The following is a 25,333-nucleotide window of genomic DNA, read 5'->3' as shown; positions in this document are numbered from 1 at the left end:
GGGCAATTTAGGGCTGTAAAGATGAGACCTGTGCCATGTGTGGATTGGACTGGACATTCTGTTTAAAGGGGTTTTTACAGGAACCTTGGATCTCACAGGTAGCCTGAGGTTTTCAAATTCTGTGAGACACTTTTACAACTACCATCTCATCAGTTTAGCTCAATATAAAGACAGTATCTTGTTTGGCATTTGTTTGGAACACTATGGAACTTGTGTGAGAATGAGAATTCAGTGGCCAAGAACTGACCGCTAAACATTAGTTAATATGTTGCTTCTCACCTGGCTACTCTTCCTCGAAGATCTCCAACTCCTTGAAGGTGTTTGGTGTTTAGCTCTTGTACTGCAAAATTAGTTCCTGTGGCCACCTGGTCTCGAGCTCTTATTTGGTCTTCTAAAGTCTGTAATTTTGAGTTAGAATTCCTATTAATTTCTCTTCACATATGATAAGAAAGTATCATTTAAAGCAGAGGTTAAAAAATGGAATGCATTTCTAAGTTAGGTTGATAATGTAACTGAGTGGTAGAGTCTGATGTCAGAGAAAAGCACTCCCACTGTGTCTCAGGGAGACAGCAAGAGCTGGACTCTGGCTGACTGTTGCTAGGTGGGAACAATGGTTTCACAGGGTTTCAATATTAAGTCTTGCAATGTTTAAATAATGACATGTTATTCAAAAGCTTTCCTTCGTCACATCTTCATTATGTCTTGGTGTTTTGAAGTAGAACTGACTGATCTATACCAGCAGACTTGGTGGTCCCAAGAACAGTAGTTTTTCATTATCTTGCACTCATAATATAAGTATTAATTTAATAATTAAAAATTTTTGTCCATGCAAAAAAATTATACCTCACTTGATGTTAATAAAATTCCAACGTAATGTTAGGGCACATAAAAAATAATGTATATTTACTCAGAAAACAGTGAGAGTATGGGACTGGGATTTTGAAAAACACACACTTGTGATGTGGAAAAACATTCAACTTCAGTTGCTATATATGACCAAAGCTTGAACTATGTTTAAACTTATGATTATAAATTTTCTGAGAAAAATTTTATAGCCAATTAGCTATATTAATTTCAAAGACTATATACAGAATCATGCTCATTTATATGCTGGCAGGTCAAGACATTTTAAGAGCAAATTAAGCTTAAATGAAGAGATAAAAATGTCAAAAACACTAGAATTTTTTTTTTGTTTTAATTTGCTTGTTTCTGCATAAGTGTAAGTGTCTTAATTTGGGTTGTATTAACAAAATACCACAGACTGGGTAGTTTATAAAACCAGAAGTTTATTTCTCACAGTTCTGCAGGCTGGAAGTCCAGCATAGGGTGCTAGCCTGATCTGGTTCTGGTGAGAGCCCTCTTCTGGGTTGCAGACTGCCAGCTTCTTACTGTGTCTTCATGGGTGGTAGGGGCTAGGGAGCTCTGTGGAATCTCTCTTATGAGGGTACAAATCCCTAATCCTATCGACAAAGATTCCACCCTCATGACCTAAGTATCTCCCAAAGGCCCTGCCTCCTAGTCCCATCACATAGGGCACTAGGACTTCAACACATGAATTTGCAGGGGACACAGATATTCAGGTCATAACAGTAGCAGGTGTTTGCTTTGTTTTGGTAAAGAACAGTGATGAAGTGGAATTTGCCCTACTAAATACCAAAAAGTTTTATAAAATAAGGATCAGTAAATCAGTGTAACTAAATAGATGTGTATTACTAAATAGATCACTGTAATGAAGACTTTGATAAATCTAAGATAGAAATATGCTATACAGGAGATTCACAAATCAATGGGGGGGGCGGATTTCATAAGGGATATTGCCTCTCTGGTAACTTATTTGGAAAACAATCTATTTAGATCTTTAACTCATCTCATATATCAATGTCAATTTTAGAAAAAAATAGATTATAAATAGATAAAATGTTAAACCATAAAACTAACAGATAATAGAGAAGATCATTTCATCTTTAAATGAAGAAACTTCTGTTCTTAAAAGTAATGAGAAAAATCACAAAGCAAAATAATGAGATATTTAAGTTAATAAAAAACTTGTAAAAACATTGTCAATATAATTCAGATTAAAACAACAAACTGGAAAAATATTTATAGCAAATGTTATTGACAAAGGTTTCAGTGCTGTGTTACAATCAACATGCACCTGCTTGTGAAAGCCAATTGTATGTTCCTCTTCCGGTCTTTGTCAGTAACATACTGTTGGTGTTCTAAATGAATCGTAGTGAGAGTATTTACACACGGAAATAGGAAAACACTGCAAATCAGGTTTTTATCACCCATAAAAAATTGATTACTGGATGTTAAACATTCACCAATGTACCACTGGTTATTATTCTTAATTAATAAAAAACCCCACCTCAGGGGGGAGGGGGGAGGGAGAGAATGGGGATAAGTAAGGGAAGGGTTTAGTCAAGGATGTGTATAAATGACTCATGAACATGGACAATGGGGAGGGATATGATTGTGGGAGAAGGGGTAGGCTGGGTGGGGGGAAGCAATGGGGTAAAAATGGGACAACTGTAATTGAAAAACCAAAAAATAAAATTTAAAAAAAAAAGGTAGAAAAAAAAAACCCCCACCTCAAATTGATGAGTTAAAAAGCACTATCCTACCCCCAAATAAGTTGACGAAGACCTTAACAGATTATTGACAGAGAAAATGCAGATTGTCACTTTTAAGAAGTGAAAAGAGATCTCATTTCTATCCTGTCTCAATGCTGGCATCAGCACAGTGAAGAAAGCACGTTCATATAATGCTAATGGAAGTATAAATAACTATAAACTTTCTGGAAACCAGTTTGGAAAAATGAATCAAAAGTTCTCACAGTGTTTATCCCCTGGTAATTTTACTTCTAAGAATATATGGTATGAAAATAATCCAAAAGATACTTCAATATTAGGAGAATAATTAGGTAAATCATGGTATAGGCAGCATGCAAAGAGCTTTTAATGACATATGGAAGAGTTTATGACGTGATTTTATATTAAAGACTGTGCTTACAATTGTAGTCTCAGCATTCTAAATGGAATGTGTGGAAGGACTAGAGGGAGATACATTTGAGTGCAGAGATTACCATTTGGTGGTGGAATTACAAGAAATTTTTTTATTTTTATTTTTAAATGTGTTTTATTGATTACAGTGTTACATTTGTTCCAATTTCCCTTCCCTCTGCTCCCCTCCACCCAGTGGCCCCCCTTCCTCCCCTTGTCCCCCTCTTTTAGTCCATGTCCATTGGTTGTGCATATAGTTCTGCTCAACCTCTCTCTGTCCATTCCCTTCCCTCCTACGATGTTTCTTAATTCCTATACCATCTCCCTCCCTCTCCCCTTCCCCTTCCCTGTTGACCTCCCCCCAATATGCTCCCCATACCTATAGTTCTTTTTCCACTCTCGTTGCCTGTTTAGTTTGCCTTTGTTTCAATTCCCTAGCTTCTGTTGTTGTTTCTTGTGATGCATTTTTCACTTTAGTGTTCATAGTTTTGATCCTCCTTTTTCTAAACCAGTCCCTTTAACATCTCATATAACAGTGGTTTGGATCTAATGAACTCTTTCAGTTTTATTTTGTCCTGGAAACACTTTCTCTGCCCTTCTATTCTGAATGACAACTTCGCTGGATAAAGTATTCGTGGTTGTAGGTTTTGGATTTTCATTACTTTGAATATTTGCCAGTCCCTTCTTGCCTGCAGGGTCTCCCTTGAGAAGTCAGCTGATAGTATAATTGGGACCCCTTTGTACATGATTCTTTTCTTCTCTCTCGCTGCTTTTAAGATTCTCTCTTTATCTTTAACTTTTGACATTTTGATTATAATGTGTCTTGGAGTGGTTCTCCCTGGGTGCAGTTGTTTTGGAACTCTCTGTGCTTCCTGGACCTGTAAGTCTATTTCCTTCCCCAAGTTTCGGAAGTTCTGCTTTATTATATTTTCACTTAATTTTTCAATTTCTAGTTCTTCTTCTTCGCCCTCTGGCAATCCGATAATCTGTATGTTCAATCTCTTATAGCTGTCCCAGAGGTTTCTGATCCTCCCATCATTTTCCTTGCTTCCCGTTTCCTCTCTCTGCACTGGCTGACTGTTTGTTTCTTCTCTATGTTCTGGTTTGTTGATTTGAACTCTGGATTTTATTTCCTCACCATCTGTCTCATATGTGGTTTTGTTCCTTTCATTATGAGTGTTTTTCGATTCTTTCTCATCTTTTTCCAGATCTTTTGTTAATTCTGTGAGCCACCTGATAACAATGGCCCTGAACTGAGCCTCTGACAGGTTTCTTATCTGTTCATCTGTCAGGTTCTTCATCTGTTGCCTGGTGAGCTGCGCTACTGGGATTTCTATAGTTGTCTGCCTCATTTTGACAGATGCGTTTTGTTTTCTTGGGCCGGCTATAGGGGGCAGTGCCTGTGTACTCGTCACAACCCAGTGACCGGCGGTGATCCGCAACCTTTCTCACCGCGCTATGGCACTTTGTCGTCACTGCCCAGCGACCAGTGGCGATCCACAACCTATTTCGCAGCGCTGTGGCGCTTTGCATGGGGGTGGGGGTCCAAGATGGATTCCTGCAGTTATTCCGCTAGGAGACCAGGATCCGTCCTCCCGCCCTCTGGGCCTCACCGTTCGGGGCTATGTGGTGGCTGCTTTTCCCAGTGTTGGGGTCACAAGCTGCCGGGGTTCGACTGCAGCTGGGATTGCTCTCCCTGCCGCTGTCCCTGGTGCTACCACAAACAGCACCACCCCCTTTCGCTCTTCTTACCTGCCCAAAGGGCGCCGCTGGTTTATAACTTCATACGTTGGGCTTCCGTGTAGTTTTATTTTCTGGAATTTCTAGTTATCTTTTGTTTTGAAGTAGTTGTATTCCTCTCTAGTGTAGAAGGAGACTGAGCATGTCCGTCTAAGCTTCTATCTTGGCCGGAAGTCGAATTACAAGAAATTTTTGTCCCAGGTTTTAAATTTTCCCCTAAACTTTCAAAATAGTTACAATGAACAAGTATTACTTTTATAAGTTGGAGAAAAGCACAGTAAAGCAATGTTACACATAAAATTCTTTCTGTGAGTTAAAAATAAATTAATTAGAAATATAATCAAACAATTTAAAAACATAATTAGCTGCGCTTAAAAAATAATTTGATTTTAAGAGAAAACAAGCAATCAGACCAGCCTCTTCATTTTTCCTGTATATGCTAAACTTTTAACAGAATTGTAAATATTTTGAGATTTTATAGTTTTTGGAAAATGTTTTGTTGGCTTTGTCTTTTTTCAGAGCAAATCTAAGATGATTATTATAGGAAAAGGAACTCTTAGCAAAACTTCTAGAGATCTGGGAACATTTCTTCTCTTAATGCTAAGATTTTTTTACTAGAGTATAGTTAATATGTGGAAATTGCCCTGACCAGCGCAGCTCAGTTGGTTGGATGTCCCATAAAGCGAAAGGTCACCGGTTCTATGCCTGGTTAGGGCACATGCCTAGGTTGTGGATTTGGTCCCCAGTTGGGGTACATATTAGGGACGATAACTGTTTCTCTCAGATCCGTGTTTCTCTCCCTTTCTTTCTCCCTCCCCTCCCCCTTGCTCTCTCTCTCTCTCTCTGTCTAAAAAAAAAAAGTAGAAATCAAATGTATATCTGGATATTTTTAACGAATATAATCAACCATGTAACAACTACTCAGATCAAAATATAGAATATTCCAGAAGCATTTTGATATTTCTAAGAATGCTGTTCTTTTTCCAATTGCCAAGAAGTTTTGACTGCTAAATTGGGATCTTATTTTAGTGCTGCTTCTATGCTTCCTTGAATTTCTCATCATCTCAAAGGCACTGAGCCCCTTATCTCTTGTCACTTTCATGACACTTTATTATGCCTGAAAACACCTTTGAGTGATTTTAGAAGTGGCACTGACGTGCAGGCTCTGGGGTCAATTCAGTCTGTGCTAAATACCAAGGAGGTGCCTTTTAAAAGTTCATTAAGGTTTTAAAAATTTCTACACTCCCTCAAATGCATTATGGGGCTTGCCAGACCCTATGGATAGAAAGTAAAATAATAAATACAGTATTCTTAGTCTTAAATGCAAAGTTATGAGGAAGCCATTGGTGAACCAATCTCTCTCTCTTGCTCTCTTTTTTTGGGGGGGGGTCTGATTCTCTATTTTCTCTGATTGTATAAAAGGACATAAGAGAGGGAATTGTTATCAAATGTCATGGTAATTCTACATATTTTTGGCCAATTTCCTTATATATATTCTATGAAACCCTTGCCTGAAAGTTGCAACCCCAGATTCCTCACGCCCATTAATTAACACTTTAAAAATAAGGCTGAAAGACCTGCAGCAAAAACCTATTTATCATGGTTTAACCCAAGCTTTCCTTTTTTTATTAGAAACTAGTTTTCCTTTAACAGTTTAGGTATCATTTATTCAATTTATTCAGGAAATATTTAGAGTGGTGACTACCTACCAGACCTCTCATCATCTGGTGTGGGATTTAGCAGTGGACAAAGTCCCTGCCCTCATGGAGATTATATTTTAGAAGGAGAAAACAAATAATAGAGAAATATAGAGCATGGCAATTTGTGGTAGGTGCTGTGGATAAAAATAATGTAGTGTTTAAGGTATATTGTGACTGTTGCGGTGGGGAGTGTGGGGGACTTCTCCTTGTGGTTTCAAGAATTGAAGCCCAAGTCATGAGCCACATTCCCCCAAGAAGGCCTTTAAGTCTCAACAGAAAACAAGAAAGGCTAAGAGGCAGATAGGACTGAAGGTCACTCAGAGGGTTCCCACAGGAATTGGATTTTAAAAATGCATATCACACTTTAGAGCTTGCTCCACTTTTATTATCTCTTAGCTAACTATAAACAATCTGTAGCTAAAAATGTATGAAGCCTTGCACCTAATGCCAGTGTAGCATCAAGATGTTTAGCAGACTCTGACACAGATTGGTCACTGTCTTCTTTACATTGATATCTGTAATCGGTAACTGTCAACTGTAACCCAAGTGTCTAAAATCTTATTGATGATTTATAAGTCTTGATCTTGTATCTCCTGAATCCCCTCCTCAATAAAAGGCACAGGAGATGGAAGTTCTGTGCTCATCTCCACTAGAGAGATTAGCCACCTCCCATCCCTCCAGACAAAATACAATGTCCTGGATAAATTTATTTTTCCACCATGGTCCTGAAACATTTGCGGGACAGGGAGTTTCCAACCAAGCCGGGGTGTTGGAGGCAGGAAAGCCTCCAGGGAGGGGCGCTATTCCATAGCATGTCAAGGAAATTCTTTCTGATGAGGTGATATTTGAGCAGGGACCTAAAGGGAATGAAGAATATTTCATAGGAACTTCTAAGAGAAGATGATTCAGCCAGAGAGAATGAATAGCAAGTGCAAATACTCTGAAGCCAGAGTGTTTGGTATGTTTTAGGAAGAGCTGGGAGACAGTGTGACCAGAGTGAAGGAGAAAGCAGTGGGAGACAGGGTCGGAGAGATTTGGAGGGTCAGACTGTAATGGGCAAATGAACCAGCATCAATGGTACATTATAAAAACCTCTATTTGGAATGATTACATTAATATAGTCTTGGAGATTTAGACCAAGATAAACACCTTAGCACAATGTTTGACATAATGTTGAACAACTGTCTTTGCTGTCACATAGATATTCAACAAACATTTTAAAATATAATTTCTAGTACTTTTTTGGTGTAAATGAGCAGTTGGAATATTGAACTATTTTCATCAGAGGCCACTAAATTGTAATTATTTAAAACTAAACAATAGCAAATCATTTCTATAGTTGAAAAATATCATCAGTGGTTGATAATCTTTGTCAAGCAATTATGCCAACATATGGGAAATAAAGAACTACGTACCTCAATGTTTTGGCTGAGTTTTTTGACAATGCTGGTGATGGTCTGGATATGGTTTTCCAGTAACTTCCTGGCAAGCAGCTCCTCTCTTTGAAAGCCATGGGTTCCCCGAAGACAAGCTGAGATGTCCTCTTTGATGCGGAAGGCTTGTTCAAGGAGGAAGGCTATGGTGCGCTCCTGGCTGTTCAGCCTGTCTTCTAGCTGACTTCTCTGGGTGTTTGGAATGACAGGAAGGAAAGAAGGATCCCTGATCAGGGGAAGGAAAAAAACACCAGGGCTGTTACAAGAGTGAGCTTGGAGGAGCCAGAACCAGAACTTGAATCCTCACTTCTACTACTGTATTTTCTCACCTGTGAGAAGTCTCGTAGGACTGGAGCACCTGCATGGCTAGAATCTTGGTTTCTATCCCATCCAAGCAGTCATTCTGACTTATGCCTCGATCTTGTATCCTGCATTTTTCATGTTTCCCAAGCAAGCATTGTTCTTTATTTTACCTACTAGCCTAACAAGTCAAGTTGGAGCCACATAAATTTAATACCTGTTAATTCTATATTGAGAAAAGGGATCCTTTCATATAGCTGGAAAAAAATAACAGCTCAATGAAGAGTAAATGGATTAAATAAGGAAAAGACAATGGCTAGGGCTATTTAGTATTAGGGCAAAGAAATGTAAAATCCTGATAGCCCCTATTAGCATTAGCATATTACTCCTTCCTTTAGCAGATAAACTTGAAGGACAAGCTACTTTTTTTTTTCTTTCTTTAATTTACTTTGCTTAGTTTTGTGACCTAGTCTCTGAAGTTGCACACCAAAAATTTTACTAGAGTGTGTTCCTGAGAAGCAAGCTACTAAGTTCAGCTTATACTTTTGGGCAGGGATGGGGGTAGAATTGGATCCAAACTCTTGAAAAATGGGATAGTGAAGAATTTGTGGGCATTTAAAAGTCACCACTCTGTCACAGCCATGAAACTGGCTTCTGTCTCTAGTTGCACCTTCCCTGAATCTGTCCTCCTGCTGCCATCAGTATAATGTGGCTGGAAAGCAACATATTCTGAGGTGGGGGATCCAAGTCTGAGAAGTGATGGGGGTTCTGTGGGCCTCCCAGGACAGACTTTGGAACCATGGGGAATACTGCCATCCCCCCTGGCCAGGTTTCTGTGTCTTCGCAGAGCCCATGGGTGAGTCTTGTTAAACCACCATACACCTCAGCTCAGCTCCTGTTGGTCCTCGGAGGACCCACTTAGCTTCAGCTTCCCAGGAAATTGAAGCTCTCAGGGAGTGAGAGTGAACAAGTCAGCTAACATAAATCTGTCCCGGAAGAATATGACAGGTCATGTGAGGCAGAGCACAGCTAGAAAGGAAATGGGCTACACAGCTCCTCGGGAGTTCAAGTTCCTGGGCTCACTATGTTTGGGACCAAAATGCTGAACATGACTATTAGGTTCCCATTTTCACTCCCTTTTAAAACTTCAGAGGGCCTAGAGAAAAAAACTGTGAAAACCCCCTTGGGCAGCGGGGGCTCATTTATGCCGGTGAGTGTGTGAGGCAGTGTAGTTGGTGCTGTCATATGCCGCCCATCCCCTCTCTTAGGAAGGTAGGACTTAGTTCCCCAACTCCTGGGAGCACTGCCAGTGAATAGACCTCAGCTATTAGCCTTCTCTGGAAACTGCCTTAGTGAAGAGGACACTTTGCCAGAGGTCACGGCCACCTCCTAGAATGGTCAGTGTGTGGGTATAATAAAGGCCCGGCCTACTTGCTCTATCTCAGAACAACTTTGAGGGCCATCCCAGCTTCAGAACCTCCTGTGTGGTCAGCTGATATCTTCTTGGTATTGCATCACAATACTTTTATTTCTTTCCAGTGGTTTCCGCTCCTTCCCTTCCACAGGTGTTGATGCCAAAACACTCCATAACAAGCCTTCTCAGTCACCAATCTATCTCAGAGCCTGATTTCTGGGCAACCCAACCTCAGTCAGATGGCCACTTTGGCTCCTATTGCCTTGGGACAAACAGCACTACGTTCATGAAGTTTCAAACTGTGGTTTGTGTCCCGAAGACTAAGATCAGGCAAGGCACAGACTTGTGTTGGTGAGAAACTGAAAAAGTAATAACCTACAACTTTGGACAGCTGGCCTTGAGCAGTTGCTTCTACACTGTTCTACAACCACATGCCCCAGGGGTGGGAAAGCTACTGCTCTCCTGAGGTTATTTCTCTGTAAGGAGCAAAAGCTAAATGGTAGGAGAAATTATTTTGTTGAATGTAGAGTTATGGTTTCACTGTCCCTGGGGCTCATCCATACCTGCTGGCTGAGCTCACTGGAGCTGACAATACTCCATTGGAGACCAAGGTATGGCTGAAATCCCCGGCGAGAAAATGAACTCACAGGTCAAAAATAATAGGACATTTGAGGAGCACAGTCTTTTAAAAAACTGGCCAACAAAGAAATGAACTACTGGCTAACAGATTCCTACAGAAGAGAAATAAAAAACATATGCAATAGGACATCATTAGAAAGGCTAATAAACATATTAAGAAATAAGGGGAGGTATTAGTGAAATAAAAACAAAAAACTAGGAAACATAAAAAGTAAACCAGTAGAAATATTAGGCATGGAAAACACATAACTGAAATAAAGTAAAGTGAAAGATGGGGTAAAGATAACAGCAGGATTAGCTGAAGAATCAGATTTGGGAGATCAGATGAAGGGAATTTACCAGGCAGAAAAAGGAGCAGCCACAATTTGGAGATATCAAGGTCAGAATTTGAAACTCATGACTGTCTGACCCTAAAACTAAATGTTAACCTTAACTCTCTTATATTTCTATCATTCTAGGAGGTAGGCAGAAGTAGGGGACACAATTTTACTCATGCTACTCTTGTGACCTAATAGAGCGACAGCAGAAATGACAGAACTGCCCCCACGCTCCATGTCCACTCTTTCTTTAGTTCTTTCTTCCTTTCATTGTCCTGGCTGCCACGCTCTCCTCTACTTTCCCTCCTAACGGAGCAGCTAGAGTGGTCTTTCTAAAAGTGTAAATGGTAGCACTTGCCTGCTTAAAACCCTCTGATGGCTTACCTACTCTCTGAGAGTAAAATCTCTGCTCTTCTTTCCCACCTCATCTCCCTCTTCTCTTCCTTCCATTCCCTTTCATTCAACCACCCAGGCCCTCCTTCTGTTCCTCAAACAAACCAAGCTAAGTTCCCAGCTCAGGTTTTGGCTTGGAAGGCTTTTCCCTGCAGGCATTCACGGCTGCTTCATTCTCACTGTTTATGTCTCAATTCCAATATCCCCTCCTTAGACAAGCCTTTTCCTCAGTCTCTTTCTCTCATAATACCCATTTCATCCTCTTCCTAGCATTTGTTATTAGCAGAAATTATCTTATGTACTCGTGTTAATATTTTTCCATTACTAAAATAACAGCTCTGTGTGGGCTGGGGCTCTAACTTGTTCTCCACGGTGTCTCCAACACTGAGAAGAGTGCCTGGCACATAGTAGGTGGTCAATAGATATGTGTTGACTGATGGACTTCTCTAGCTGTTTGCTCTATGAAGGCTCAGTTGTTGGAAAATTGAAGAAAATAATGGTTTCATAAAGCTACAGTTTGTTAGAGCTTCAAGATTTATAGTTTCCTATCTCACACAGCACACAGAGCTTGTATATTTTCCTATTTCCATTTACCGTAAGAAAAGATAGCGTTTTGAAATTGACCTTTCTGAATTAACAACTGGAAGCACACACCTGTGAAGAGTCTCAGTTTTCTCAGAGAACTTTCCGATGACACCATTGTCTAGATCATTAAATCATCCAAAAGTTAAAAACTGAGGCCGTTTGCTGTAGCAAAATGGGGTTATCATGATTCTTTCAGCAAATGAAAATCATTCACTGCTTCGTTAGTATATGCAGTATATCAGTGGGACTTACATGGCAATTTAACTGTGAAAGAAAATGTAACTGAATATTCCAGACAAGTCCAGATGGAGTTACTAACCACAGGAAGAAGAATCCCTAGGGGACTTTCAGAGAGATATGTGGGATTTACGTAAATCATTGATGATGGAGCTGACAACTGAATCTGGACAGATTTTCCACAGACTCTGAGTTCTATTTCTCTGTGGTCCAGTGTGACTTTCACGAGCTGTGCTGTTGCTGGCAGGTGCATTGATGAGTGGAAACTCTCACTCTCTGCCTGTTCTCTTCTTGTGAATAAAGAACTAAATTTACTTTGAAGAGTCTGAGAAACATGTTGGCAACCCGTAATACTCAAGACACAAAAATTTGAAAATTTAACCTCTTTTCTAGATCACAGAAGAGCATAACTAAAAATTTTCATCTTTGTGAGATCATTAGACTAGTTAAATTTACAGTGCTTAGAGTCCTGCCATATGTGGATACCATATATATATATATATGGTATCCAGTGATGAAACATGAAAAATAGAGACATTTATTGAAGAAGATACAAGATAAAATAAACATGTACATAGGACAATGACGCCTCAGTCCCCTTCAAAGTAGGCACCTTGGGACCTCACACAGTTCTCCCAGGACCATCAGCTGCCCCATTATATTTTTCTGAATCTCATCAATGGTCTGAAATCTCTTCCCTTTCAAAGGTGATTTTAGTTTTGGGACAAGCCAGAAGTTGCAGGGCACCAAATCTGGGCTGTAGGGGGGTTGAGTCACCTGAGTGATTTGATGTTTCACCACAAAACTGCAGAAGATGTGCTACATGAGTGGGCACATTGTTGTGATGAAGCTACCAATCACCTGTTGCCCATAGCTGTGGCCTTCTGAATCATCCAAATAGTATCCATGAAGGAATGTTCAAGCTTAATGCAAAATTTGAAGCAGATTCAATGCTCTAGTTGCTCAGTCATTTTGAATGCGACAGCCACACAGTACACATGCTTACTCAAAGGGTGTATACCACCCCCACTGACCACCCCCAATCCACTCTCTTGTTTGCCAGGTTATATCAATGTTGTGCAAACCATTCTTGTTATGTTAATAATGGCTGGATTTTACCCAGACAGACCTTGTATACTGAAAATTTACAGAACATTTGATACCTCAAACAAATAATCTGTGTGTGTGTGTTGCAATTAAATCGAAAATATATTTTCTGACATTTCTGTATTGCTTGTTTATAACCATGCTGGAGGATTTTGGTAGCTACAGGACCCTCTATTGCTAGTTTTATAAAAGGTTGAATGTTCTAGGAAGGGGAAGGAGGGAATTCAAGTTTTGGTGGGTAAAGTTCAGGAGGAAGTAGACCAAGGCCAGTAGGGGCAGGCCAGCACTGAGGTCTGAATGGAGGGGCCTGAGAAGGAGAGGATGTCAAATAGTGACTGGGCCTAGAGAGACTGGAGAAAGAAAATGGTTGTGGATCTTTTATAGTGAAAAGTTGTATAAGGCAAACTCTTCATGTTCAGTAAACTTAGTAAAGGGTGAAGGGGGCCAAATATATGGTGACAGCATTTGACTTTGGGTGATGGGCACACAATGCAATATATAGATCGTGTATCATAGAAAAGTATACCTAAAACCTATATGATTTTTAAAAGAGTTATTTATATTTAGAGAGAGGAGAAGGGAAGAAGAAAGAGAAGGAGAGAAAGATCGATGTGTAGGTGCCTCTTGCTTGCCCCCAACTGGGGACCTGACTTGCAACCCAGGCACGTGCTCTGCCTAGGAATCAAACCCGTGACCCTTTGGTTCGCAGGCTGGCACTCAATCCACTGAGCCATATCTGCCAGGACACCTATTCTTCTTCTTCTTCTTCTTGGCAGCCGTCCGTCTCGAGAGACGATGGTGTAGCTTCTTAAGAGTCTATCTGCACTGCCGAGAATGGCTGTGCAGTCCAACTCGGGAGTGACACAGTATCTGTCTCCTCCCGTGTTAAATCGACATCTTGTGATGACGCTGGAGTGTCCTCTCCAGTGAAGCTGAAGCTACAGAGCCTGGGCAGGGTGATATGGAGGGTCTGCTGTTGCCCATGCAGCAGACCCCCCCTCTCTTCGCAGCTGAAGGGTCCAAGGGAAAGACAGAGTCAATACAGCTTGGCTTCAGGTGCGCCGCAGGAGTTGCCGGTGTTGACTACAACGTCAAACCGCCTTAGGGACTCCGGCTCCGGATTTTCTGTCGGGGTTTACTCCCTTAGCCTTTCCCCTGAAGAGGTATGCCGCAAGGACCTCTAGGACACCTATATGATCTTAATTAACCAGTGGCACCCCAATAAATTTAATAGAAAAATGAAAATAAAAATGAAAACTTCAAAAAATAATAAAATTACAGAATTAATGATGTACCTGTCGTGACTGGCGAGCAGGTTGGTAAGTGTTCCAGAGTCCCCATGTGAAGGAGGGCACAGTGGACATCTGGATTACACTTACAGGTAGAACATGTGTAAAGTAGCAGCAAATTGTTCTGATGACTTTTGGAGTTCCTACCACATTTTGTAGTGCTCTTGAGACACTTTCCCATACTACCTTGCTCTTTTGGAGTGTGTGTTATATAAGTCAGTCTGCAGGGGAAAGACACTGTACTTGGAACCAGAAGACCTGGGTTCACATTCTGCTGCTGCCACTTGCTACCTTTAACCTCTTTTAGGTTGCCCAGAAGAGAGCTCCTTATCTGTCCTATGGAGATAATGACTCCTGCCCCAACTGGCCTAGGGAATCGATTTAAATAACGTGAAGTGCTCCGTAATGTCTACAAGTTTTATAGACATGAATTCTTATAATTTTTACTGATTATTAAATGGTGTTATGGGTTGAATTGTGTCCGCCCAACAAGATATGTTGAAGTCCTAACCTGTAGTGCCTCAGGATGTGACCTAGTTGGAAATAGGGTTGTTGCAGATATAATTAGTTAAGATGAGGCCATCCTGAAGTAGTCTGGACCTCTAATTCAATATGACCAATGTTCTTATAAGAACGGCCATGTGAGGACAGGAACACACAGGAAGAATACCATGTGGAGGTGAAGACAGAGGTGGGAGTGATACATTTACAAGCCAAGGAATGCCAGGGATTGCCAGCTGTCACCAGAAGCTAGGACAGATGCATGGGACAGACTCTCCCTCAGGTCCCTCTGAAAGAACCAACCCTGTCAACACCTTGGTTTTGGGCTTCTAACCTCCAGAACTGAGACAAGAAATTTCTGTTGTCTTAGGCTACCCAGTTTGTGATATTATGTTTTGGCATCCCTTGGAAACTAATACAGATGGTAAATGATTTGAGGGGAGTTCCTGGAAAAATGTAAGGAATTTATTACACTCTTTTTTTCTATATAGTGCTTATAGTCAACATATCACTTTCATAGACATTAGTTTATTCCGCCATGACTACTCTGCGGCATAAGTGAAAGTGTTTTAATTTAGATAAAAGCTGAGGCTTAGAATTCTCAGTAACTCAACTGGGGAACATTTTGACCTCCCTCTTTGACTCTTTCTCCTACATCACAGCAGCTTTGTTTAGACCAATGAGAAGTTCTTCCTGTTATATTTGTATTTTTCTCAGATATAAGATGTATTTATTACTCTGATTTTTAATATATAACTGCTCCCAGCATTATGTAATTTTCAGCCCAATTACTTTCCCTCCACTGGGCTCACATCTCTCCTTGGAACCCTGAGGGTCCTCTTTGAGGCCAGAGATTAGAGGGGCTTCCTCTCTGCTCTGGAGAACTGAGACTGGTCTCAGCCTGACCACAGTGGCATTCTCACACTTGAGCAGAAGCTCTCAGGTGCGGCAAGAGTTCAGAGAGCCTCCCGAGGTGGGAGGGACTAAGCTTCACCTGGGCAGCCTCTGCCCTGACCGATCTGGGGAGGGTGCTGTGGGTAGTGCCAGTTCCTGCAGCCATGCCCACCAAAGCCAGAGTCTTGCCCGTCACAGGTAGGGGCAGTGAGAGATGCTAGAGAGGGAAGAACACAGGACTTCCCTGTGGCTGATGGCTGTGCCTCTGAGGTGCAGCTAAAATGCTTCGAGTCCAGGCTGCCTACACCCCGTGGAGGGGCACCCATGGAGGAAGATCCGAAATCCTTGGTTGCAGCAGCAAGGGAGGGGCTGGAGATGAGGATGTCCCAGGTGTGCATGTGTGTGTGTGTGTGTGTGTGGCTGGTAGGGAGTGTGGACAGAAGAGTGGTTAAGAAAATAGGCTTTGAAGTAACATAGACATACATTTCTGGTTCTATCATAGCATTGTGTGACTTTGGGCAAATATTCGACTCCTCTGAATCCCATTGTATTGTCTTTGTGTTTGAAATAGTAACATTATTTACCTCTTAGTTGTTGTGAAAATTAAATAAGATGATTAACACTGAGTAAGGGGGGAAGCTATAACAATAAATATGGTCGGTGGGGCCAGGGAACTGCTCAGGGTGAGAGAGGGTCCACCAGGTGATAAAAAGCTAACTGAGTGTCTGTGCAGCCCTTTCTTCATTTCTGAAGCTTTTTTTGAGACTATTTTGAGCTTTCTCACCTGGGAGCTAGTTGCTCTCAAAGATGGATATGACATTACAAAATGAAACCTGAAAGATCTCCAGCCTGACATGACTTATCCTGTAGAAAGCTCAAAACAACAGTGTTTTGTCTTCTTCTGTGTGTTCTGTAATGTGAAATAGCCATTTTCATCATGTAGAAACAAAAGCAATATGTCATAGTATAATAAAATATCTGCCAAGGTACTAACAAAAACAAAACAAAACCTTGAAGATCAATACTTTCCAGACCCTGAATGCCATATTCCATCACAAGGAGAAATCATTAATCATTGATTATTTTGCCCATTTGACTTACTGATAGTGTCATGTATCCAAGTTTTAAATACCATTTTTTGGCTGTCAGCCAGACCCTCATTTTCCCAAAATTTACTACTGAGAGTATACCTGAGATATATATTGGCTATAGCTCAGCCCAGACAATTCCTTGGTACAAAACAATTGCATTTGTCTTACCCAGACAGCATCGTAGTTCAAGTTTACATGTCTCCTTTTAATTCCAGCCATCTTCTCCCCCGTGCTCTTTCTGCCACCCCATACAAATGTTCCTGCCTTAGAAACTGCTCTTGCTTTGGGATGTCAACATGGCCAACTCCCTCATCTGGTATTTACTCAAATGTCAACTTCTCAATGAGGTCTACCCTTGTCAGACTATCTAACAATGTGTGTCCCTTCCTCCTGCTAGAACAGAAGCTCCTTGAAGGCGGGGGATCTTTGTCTGTTTTGTTCACTGATGACTCTCCAAGTGCCTAGCATAATGCCTGGCATGTAATAGATACTCAGTAAATATTTGTTACATGAATAAATTGTATTAACCAACTTTGGAAGACTGAAGAATCTTAGGGGTGGAAGAGACTTTATAAGTTATTCGATTCAGTGGTAGGAAACACTTGTTAAAGGAATGTCAATTGAAGAAATATGGAAATTAATTTATGGGCAGGATTTGTTTTCCATTTAAAATTAAATCTCATGGGTAAATAATTAATGTTCTTAAATCTTAGCCACTCACTTTACTGCATAAGAGAATATTTATGAGAAATTGTGGGCAGCCTTCTAATACACATCCTGGAAAGAAAATCTGGGTCTTATCTTGAACACAGACAACCCTTGGGACTCAGGCTGCTCATCACCCACCACTTAAAAACTCACTCCACTTTGTAGAGGATGCAGTGATCACCTAGAGAAGACCTTTTCTTTTTCTCAAGGTCACATAGCTGATTAGGGGCAGATTCAGGAGCAGACCTGGTGTGCCTGGCCTCCATACAGTCAGTGCTCCTTTCATCGGTAGAAGAAAAAGATGAAGTGGGGGGGAGGTGTGGTGCTTTCTACTCGATTAAGCTTAAATGAGCATTAGGTACACTTATGCAAATCAGTGGATGTCTGCTTCTTGTGAATGAACATGTGGAAATCAGAATTGTTCCCTGCTTTTAATATAGTGTCACCATAATTGTCAGAATAGTGACTGCTAGCATTTTGCCTCCCCTACTCCATGAATTATTAATATGACCTAGCACTTAACAAACACCAGAGATGTCTGGGTATTGCTTCCAGCTGCCTGAGTCTGAGAAGGGCCCTCAATCTGCCTATCTTTTTAATGTGCCTATCTCTAGCCAAACCTTCTTCATAGGACAGGCATTACTTCTCTTGTTGCTGGATTTTAGTTTGTTTTTTTTTAAATATTTCCTATAGGTATACCTAGATTGATCTATAAAGGCAGAACCTACCTATAAGTATACTTACATAGATCTATAAGGCAGAAGCTAGGAGAATATGTAATACTGTATATTTAGGCACTTAATGAGTCAGTGACTTTTACTTGTGTAAGTACTCTGTCTGCAACTCAGTAAATTTGTTGCCACTCAGTGAATACTATGACTTGAAGGATGAAGTTATTTCAAACGTGATGTGATTGTTTTTATGTTTATTTTATTGGATTCAACAAGTCAATTAAAAATACCTGCACTGATGTTTGAAATGCCCAAATGCCATTTTGCTTTTCCAGTTAATTAGCTCCCCAGGAGTCTACTATCTAAACAGAACCCTAAATGTGCAGTTGTCACACCCTAAGTCTCCATTGAATCTGTCACGAGAGTCAAGGTGGGAGCTGCAGACTACAGTGTACCCTGCAGGCTGCTGTAGGGGTATCAGGAACATGAGGGCGTAGAGTTCCTGCCTTTAGGGAGCTTGTGGCCTGTTCTGGGAGATTAGAGAAAAGAAGACTGATATCTCAGGTGATATACAGGAAGGTCTAGATATATGGCTTAGGCATCAAGAGAAGAGATGTTGAGGAGATCAAGGTAGAAATAAATGTCGGAGCCAGATAATCTTCCTCATGCTTTTGCTTTGACTTATAGAATATTTCTTCCCCTTCCTCTTATGTTTAGTTTCTCCAGAACCCAAGAAATGGGTTTAAGTCTGTTGCCATCTTTCAGGAATTTGTTCTCTCATCTCCTAGGATGTAGGTGACCAACCTGTGCCAAAGAAATCCACTTAGGTTTATACTGGAATTTGATAGATCAGAAGAATGATTTCTGTTTTCCACTGGTCATGTGAAAAGTCAGGTGGAAACAGGTCTCCCTTTCTCCTTAGGTGGCAAGGTTAGCTAATGTGTCCTATAATGATAATTGTTTTTTCGCATACCACATTCATTTTCTTTAACTCAGAAAAATTATTATCTATCCAAATGTCATATATTTAAACAATAAAAAAACATTACTTTTCCTTGTTTGGTTTTATTTTCTCTAAATTATAGTCCCATGGCACATAAGCAAATACATGTTATGGGTAGCATGAAAAGAGGGACCAAAATACTGTGGTTAAACTATTTGGAACGTATTAAATTGAACTGGTTAAGGACAGGAAATTTTTCATTGTGAACATATTGTAATGAAAATCAGTGAATTTGAAAATTGTATCATCTTATTGGTAAAGGTACTTTTACATTGAAAATTTAGTGTGTAGATTTTTCTCTTCACATTGACTCATTTCATTTGTTTGGTCATTTTTGTCTCTTCTCATGTTGTATATTTTAGAATCAGAATTATTTTAAAGCTCCAGCAGGTCCTAGAGAGCTTCTGTCTAACCTCTTCATTTAGCAAGTGAAAGGGCCAAAGCCCAGAGACACTGTGGCACTGGCTGAGGTCACACAGAAAATTATCGAAAGACTGATACTGAATCACAAGGCCTTGAAAACATTAATTTGTTTACATGACTAAATCTTCCTATGGCAAATGGAACAGAAAACAATTCAAAATAAATATACATTACCTTTGTGATCTCACCTTTCCAAAGTGGAATTTTAGGATCTTTTGGACATTATACATGTATCAATAATTTTATATTTCCAAGCCCCCAGAGGTGCCCCTCTTCTATAGACTTTGCCTGGATGTGCTCTAGGTGTGGCTGTAAACAGCACAATCAAAATTTTCTGATAATTAATATATTTAAATTTTCCTTGACTTTTATCATTAAATGTTAAAAGATTTATTTGGTTTATTTTTAAAGTCATAGTTAACTATATCAAATCCTGTTATATGTCACTCATTGTCTATGTTGTATTATTTTACTTATAAATATACGGGAACCTATGGAGGTTATTAAAGAAAAGATGGTAAAATCAGCTTGCTCTGTCTGTCCAAGAGGAATCGGACAGAGAGGCTTGACTTTCTGAGATGGTTCAATGCAGTTTCTTTCAAAAGCAGAGGACTAGTATGCATGAACTCATAGACCTCATTCAGCCCCTTTAATCTCTAACCGAATTATTAAATATAGTAAATAGTGAAAACTAGTTATAATTTACAGACTTACTTGTTAACATATTCAACTAGATCTGTAGAATTCTTGGTTGACATTTTGGTTGGAGATAATCTTACCTAAAACAAAGGTCATGGGTTTAAAATGTATCATCAGGTCCTTTACAGGGAAATCTTACTGATCTTATCCTTACATGGATTTTTAATTTTTTTTAGTAATTTGGTTTTTTATTGTGATAAAATACACATAAGATAAAATTTACCATTCTAACTATTTTAAGGTATTTAATGTTATTTAGTACAGTTGCAATGCTGTGCAACTATCACCAGTATCTATATTAAGAAAACTTTCATTACTTTGAGGGGCAACTCCACACCCATTAAGCAGTCACTCCCACTCACCCTTTGACCCAGGCCCTGGCAACCATTAATCCACTTTCTGTCTCTGTGGATTTGCCTATTGTGGATATTTTATATAAACGGAAGCATACAATAATATGTGGCCTTTTTGTGACTGGCTCCCTCCTTCCCTCCTTCCCTCCTTCCCTCCTTCCCTCCTTCCCTCCTTCCCTCCTTCCTTCCTTCCTTCCTTCCTTCCTTCCTTCCTTCCTTCCTTCCTTCCTTCCTTCCTTCTTTATTGTTGACACTATTACAGATGTCCTCCATTTCCCTCTCCTTTGTTCCCCTCCACCCAGCCTTGCTCCCCACAACCCAACTTTCATCACATCAACAAAATATAAACTATAGGTCATAGGTCATCAGCCCAGTTAATCTCACACAGGGCCCTTCTGTATTGCTAGACACTAAAACCAAAATCAAGTTCTGGGTAGATACTAAAGAGCTGCATTTCACAGATTTGGTATCAGAGTCAGGAAAGACTTTTTGGATTATTCTAAGATAATTTTAAAATGAAATGCCCAATGATTACTGGCTGATTTACTAAAGAAGTCCTCAGAGAGTAAATTATTCCTGACATACTGAATTTTGAGGAAAATCAGCTAATTTTCAAAAAACAAAACAAAATCTAGAAAACTAGTCTATCCAGGTAATTTTGTTTTCTAATAAAGCTGGAGGTCAGATTATTATAGTCAATGAGACATAAAGGTCAGAACACAGTTATGTACTAGTATTAAATATAGCTGGCCATGTGAATGCTTAACTAAGCCAATAAAATTATACCACTAGAAAGTTCTATTTGCATGAAAGTTCATAATTTTTCAGCAATTCTAGGAAAAAAAGAAGATCAGTATGTACTCCATATTTGCATATGCTGAAATTGTTTTGAAGTTTAATGTTTTTAAAATTTTAAGTTTAAAAACAGAACATATTTTTGTCCTCCAATACCAGTCACTGAACTGGATTCAATAGGGAGAAAAGAGTGGAATCCCACTGCACTTTATTTTAAAACTTAAAATACGTTTCTAGGATATTTTTTATCGGTTTATGTTATCATATACTATAATGGTGAGCAGAATAGGTTAAGACCCACATGCAGAAATCATTCCTTTGGCAAATGCCTAAGAAACTACCAATTAATTTCAGGCCATTTGGTGGGGGACAACCAGAATAGGCTCAAGCCACCACAATGGTACTTTAGACCCTCTCTCCCCATTGCCCAGTGAGGTCTGCGGTGGGTCTGGGGCTTGAAACTGGTCTTCCCCTAAAGAAGGAATAAAATGATTCATTGGGTACCCAGGTTCATGTTATGCAAACCATTCTAACTCCCTAGAGACCGGGACTGGCCTGCTTCGGTCTGCTCTGGTTCGTGTTTTCACTCCATTCTCTGCTGGAGCAGTGCTGGGCCGAGGACTTCTCATCTGCTAATGTTAGCTCTTTCCTCTTCACCCCTCCACGGCCACCCCTGGCCTGTGCGAGTCTGCCTGTGGTACTTCCTCAGCAACTGGCTGGTCCCCAGCCTTGTATGTTTAGCACCTAGTAGCTCATTGTAACTATTTGTGAGATGAAAGAGTAATGATGAGTATTTTGTCCAAGGACACTAAATTACTGACTTATTGTCTTCTTCTTTCCTGTTCAAGTGAAATAATTGGCTACATGTTTTATTTTTATTTTATTGATTTTAAGTTTTATTTGGAAAATCATAAGTAGTATCCTCTTAACACACCTTCAACTCACATATTTTTAAAGTAACAAATGTTAAACTTGATAAAGGAGGAAAATTGAAAAAATATAGAAAAGTAAAAGATACAGAAAAAAATTTTTTTTCACTGATAATTCTGCTATTTAGAGAAGTGATTTTCAACTGATATGCCATGCCATGTGTATTGGTGTGCCATAAGAATTTTTAAAACATATGATACCTGACTATTTAGTCAGGGACACTGACCTCTTTTCCCTGAGATTGTCAGATAAAAATATGACAACAGCCAATACAATAACTACCTCGTGTAAATGAATCAAACTTATATCTATAATTATATCTATTTTTTGTCAGATCAGCAAAAATTATATTTTTAGTATACTGTAGAATTTTAGTAATTAGTATATGTGTGCCATGAGATGAAAAAGGTTGAAATTTGCTGATCTACTGCAAAAGTCAATAACATTGTCGCACATTTATTTCCTTTTTTAAATATGAAATTTAAAAATGTCTTCAAGACAGAAAATTTTATATCTTTGCTATTTGCATATAGAAGTCAGCACTGTTTCATCCCTATTCCTACAAGCTAGAATGTAATTACATAAAAATTCTCACAACTTGATGCTTATCATGGAAATTTTTACATGCATTAGTTTTTCACCTGCTATGTAATAATACTTTAAAACATTGTGATCCTTTATGGATTTGCCTATAAAATACTTTCACATATATGATGTGATTTTATTCTTCTAACAGTCCTATAAAGTAGGAATCATTATCTCTTTCAAAAGAATAAAATTAGTTACGTTAAGCAACAGAATATTTTCTTAATTACAAAAAGAGTTTAAGGTGATTATTTCTGTAAGTGAGGAATCTGAGGAGCGGATAATGGACTTGTTCAAGATCATATAAATTGTGATAACAATTATATTATAGCTATCGACTGAGTCTTTCCTACCTAAGCACTTTACCTTAATGGCTCATTTTGAGAAGAGTGAAGGAATTAAGCAAAGAAAAAAGAAAAAGAAAAAGAAAAAAAGAAAGAAAGAAAGAATCGTGGACACAGACAACAGTATGGTGATTACCACAGGAAAGGGGGTTGGATGAATAATGATGGAAGGATACTTGACTTGGGGTGATGAACCCACAGTACAATACGTATACAGATGATGTATTGTAGAATTGTATACCCAAAATCTGTATAATTTTCTTAACCAATGTCACCCCAATAAATTCAATTAAAAAATGAAATAAAAACAAACCCCTCTTCTTTGAATGATAGCTTAATTAGCCCATTTCACAGAAAAAGAAACAGAGAGATTAAGTAATTGCTGAAAGTCACACAGATAGTATGTGGTACAACCAGCAGAGGCATTTACCAGTGCTTGATGTTGTGCTAGTTTTCCAGTGCTCTTTCCATCACAGAGAGCTGCATCTGCTGGTCAGATGTTAGGAGAATTACAAAAGGAAAGTCTAAAAACACTTCTCAATTTTCTTTTTCATTTATGGGGAAGATATGACAAGTACCAATAAAAGAAACAATCCATTTATCTATTCTCTTTTTCATGTTAGAGATAACATCTATACCTTAAGTTTATCATAGTTTATTTTTTAATAAAAAATAAATGATCAATTTTTGTTAATTTTTAGTCATGCACATTAAAAGTCTGTCCAATGAATGTATTTGCAAATTGAGCTTTTGCTACTCAGCTTGTGCTGTCATACGTTACCTTGCCAAAGCAAAAAAAAAAACAAAAAAAAAAGAAAAACAGGAAATGTGGGTAGAGTGAAAAGAAGAACAACCTTTCCAGGATTCCTTAGAACTCTCTAAGCAATGCTAAGCTTTAAAGAAGTTGAACAAAATATTCTATTTTCAATAAGAATATATACAAGTACTTACTTTGTTTTCTTGGTCACTGGCTGAGGCAGGAAGGGGGCCATCAGGTTCATCTGTCTGTTCCTCTGCAGTCGGGGAGGCACTTTTGTTTACATCCGTATCTAGGCAACCAGAATGCTGAATCAGATCAGGAACTATGACACATGAATTTTTGCAGAGGTAATTTCTTTCCTTAAATGAAGGTGGTTTCTGTATATATATGGCAATGGGTTAAAGGGAGCCTTCCCATCTGTTTTACACTCCCCTCTTCCTTGTTTCTCCACCCCAATTCCACCCTCCAAGACCTCCAATCACACCTATAGTCAGCTATCCTTACAGATACTTCCATTACACATTGAGAAAACTTTGTTGAAATGCACTCATTTAGATCAAACTGTTCTTAAATAATAGGGAATGGTTTCTCATCCTGTTGTGCCCAAGTCAATATGTAATATGAAATATAAGTCAGATAGTCGTCGGCAGCCGTCCGTCTTGAGAGACGATGGTGTAGCTTCTTAAGAGTCTATCTGCACGGAGAAACAAGATGGCGGAGGAGTAAGTGGAAGCTACACTAACTTCCTCCTAGAACTAGTCTGGATTTACAATGTAATTTTGGAGAAATCATCTGGAATAACGAACCGAACACCAGCTGGAGAGAAGTCTTATAACCACGGAGAGACAGAAAAGGCCGCTACATCACAACGTGACCGGTAGGGAGTGCGGAGACGTGGAAGGGCTGGCTGGGCTCCCACGGGTGGCAGCTGAAGGGGCTGAGAAACAGCTCAGCAGCCGGGGATTCCCCCTGAGAAGGGCAGGGTCTAAACCCCCAGCTGGGCTTCCCAGCCTACAGCGACAGAGTGGAAAGTAAAATAGTATCAGCTGTGAAAAGCGAAAAGCCACAGGCTTTCTTGCTAGCCGGAGAGAAACAGCAGGAGAAAAAGAGCTCTTAAGTGGATCACATACGAAAATATTTTGGCCACCACTTACCCTGGGCTCAAGCAGAGGGAAGGCAGAGAGGACTGGAGACACTTGGGGAGAATTTGGCACGGTGGCTTTGAGGGGAGAACTGGAGGAGCAGCTGACTGGGTCCCAGTGCTGACTCATCCCCAATACTGCGGGTAGACCATTCCCCTCCAAGTGGCGTCAGCCTGAGGGGAAGCAAAAGCCCTGCCTACAGGAATTAAGCTGCCACACCCACAGTCCTTAAGCCTGACAGCTAATCACAGATTGAATAGATTAACAATCAAAGAAGA

The 25,333-nt window shown here is 39.7% G+C and overlaps 1 protein-coding gene across 1 annotated transcript in view; it reads right to left on the bottom strand.

The window, feature by feature from the left end:
- Positions 1 to 20,215, bottom strand: part of FAM81B (family with sequence similarity 81 member B) — a 49,858-nt gene extending 29,643 nt beyond the window's left edge. Inside the window, exons 1-3 of the mRNA XM_090279002.1 lie at positions 20,162 to 20,215; positions 7,858 to 8,101; positions 280 to 398 (exon numbers count right to left, since the gene is read on the bottom strand). Coding sequence (XP_090135128.1) covers positions 280 to 398; positions 7,858 to 8,101; positions 20,162 to 20,205 — 407 coding nt within the window. The 5' untranslated portion in view covers positions 20,206 to 20,215. The remainder of the gene's footprint in view (positions 1 to 279; positions 399 to 7,857; positions 8,102 to 20,161) is intronic.
- Between the last annotated feature and the right edge of the window lie 5,118 nt (positions 20,216 to 25,333).

The sequence above is a fragment of the Furipterus horrens genome, unplaced genomic scaffold (genome assembly GCF_987537825.1).
Source record: "Furipterus horrens unplaced genomic scaffold, mFurHor1.1.pri manual_scaffold_5, whole genome shotgun sequence".
In the NCBI taxonomy this organism is placed as follows: domain Eukaryota; kingdom Metazoa; phylum Chordata; class Mammalia; order Chiroptera; family Furipteridae; genus Furipterus; species Furipterus horrens.
The sequence above is the reverse complement of the archived record's forward strand: the minus strand, read 5'-3'. Positions and strand labels throughout refer to the sequence as shown.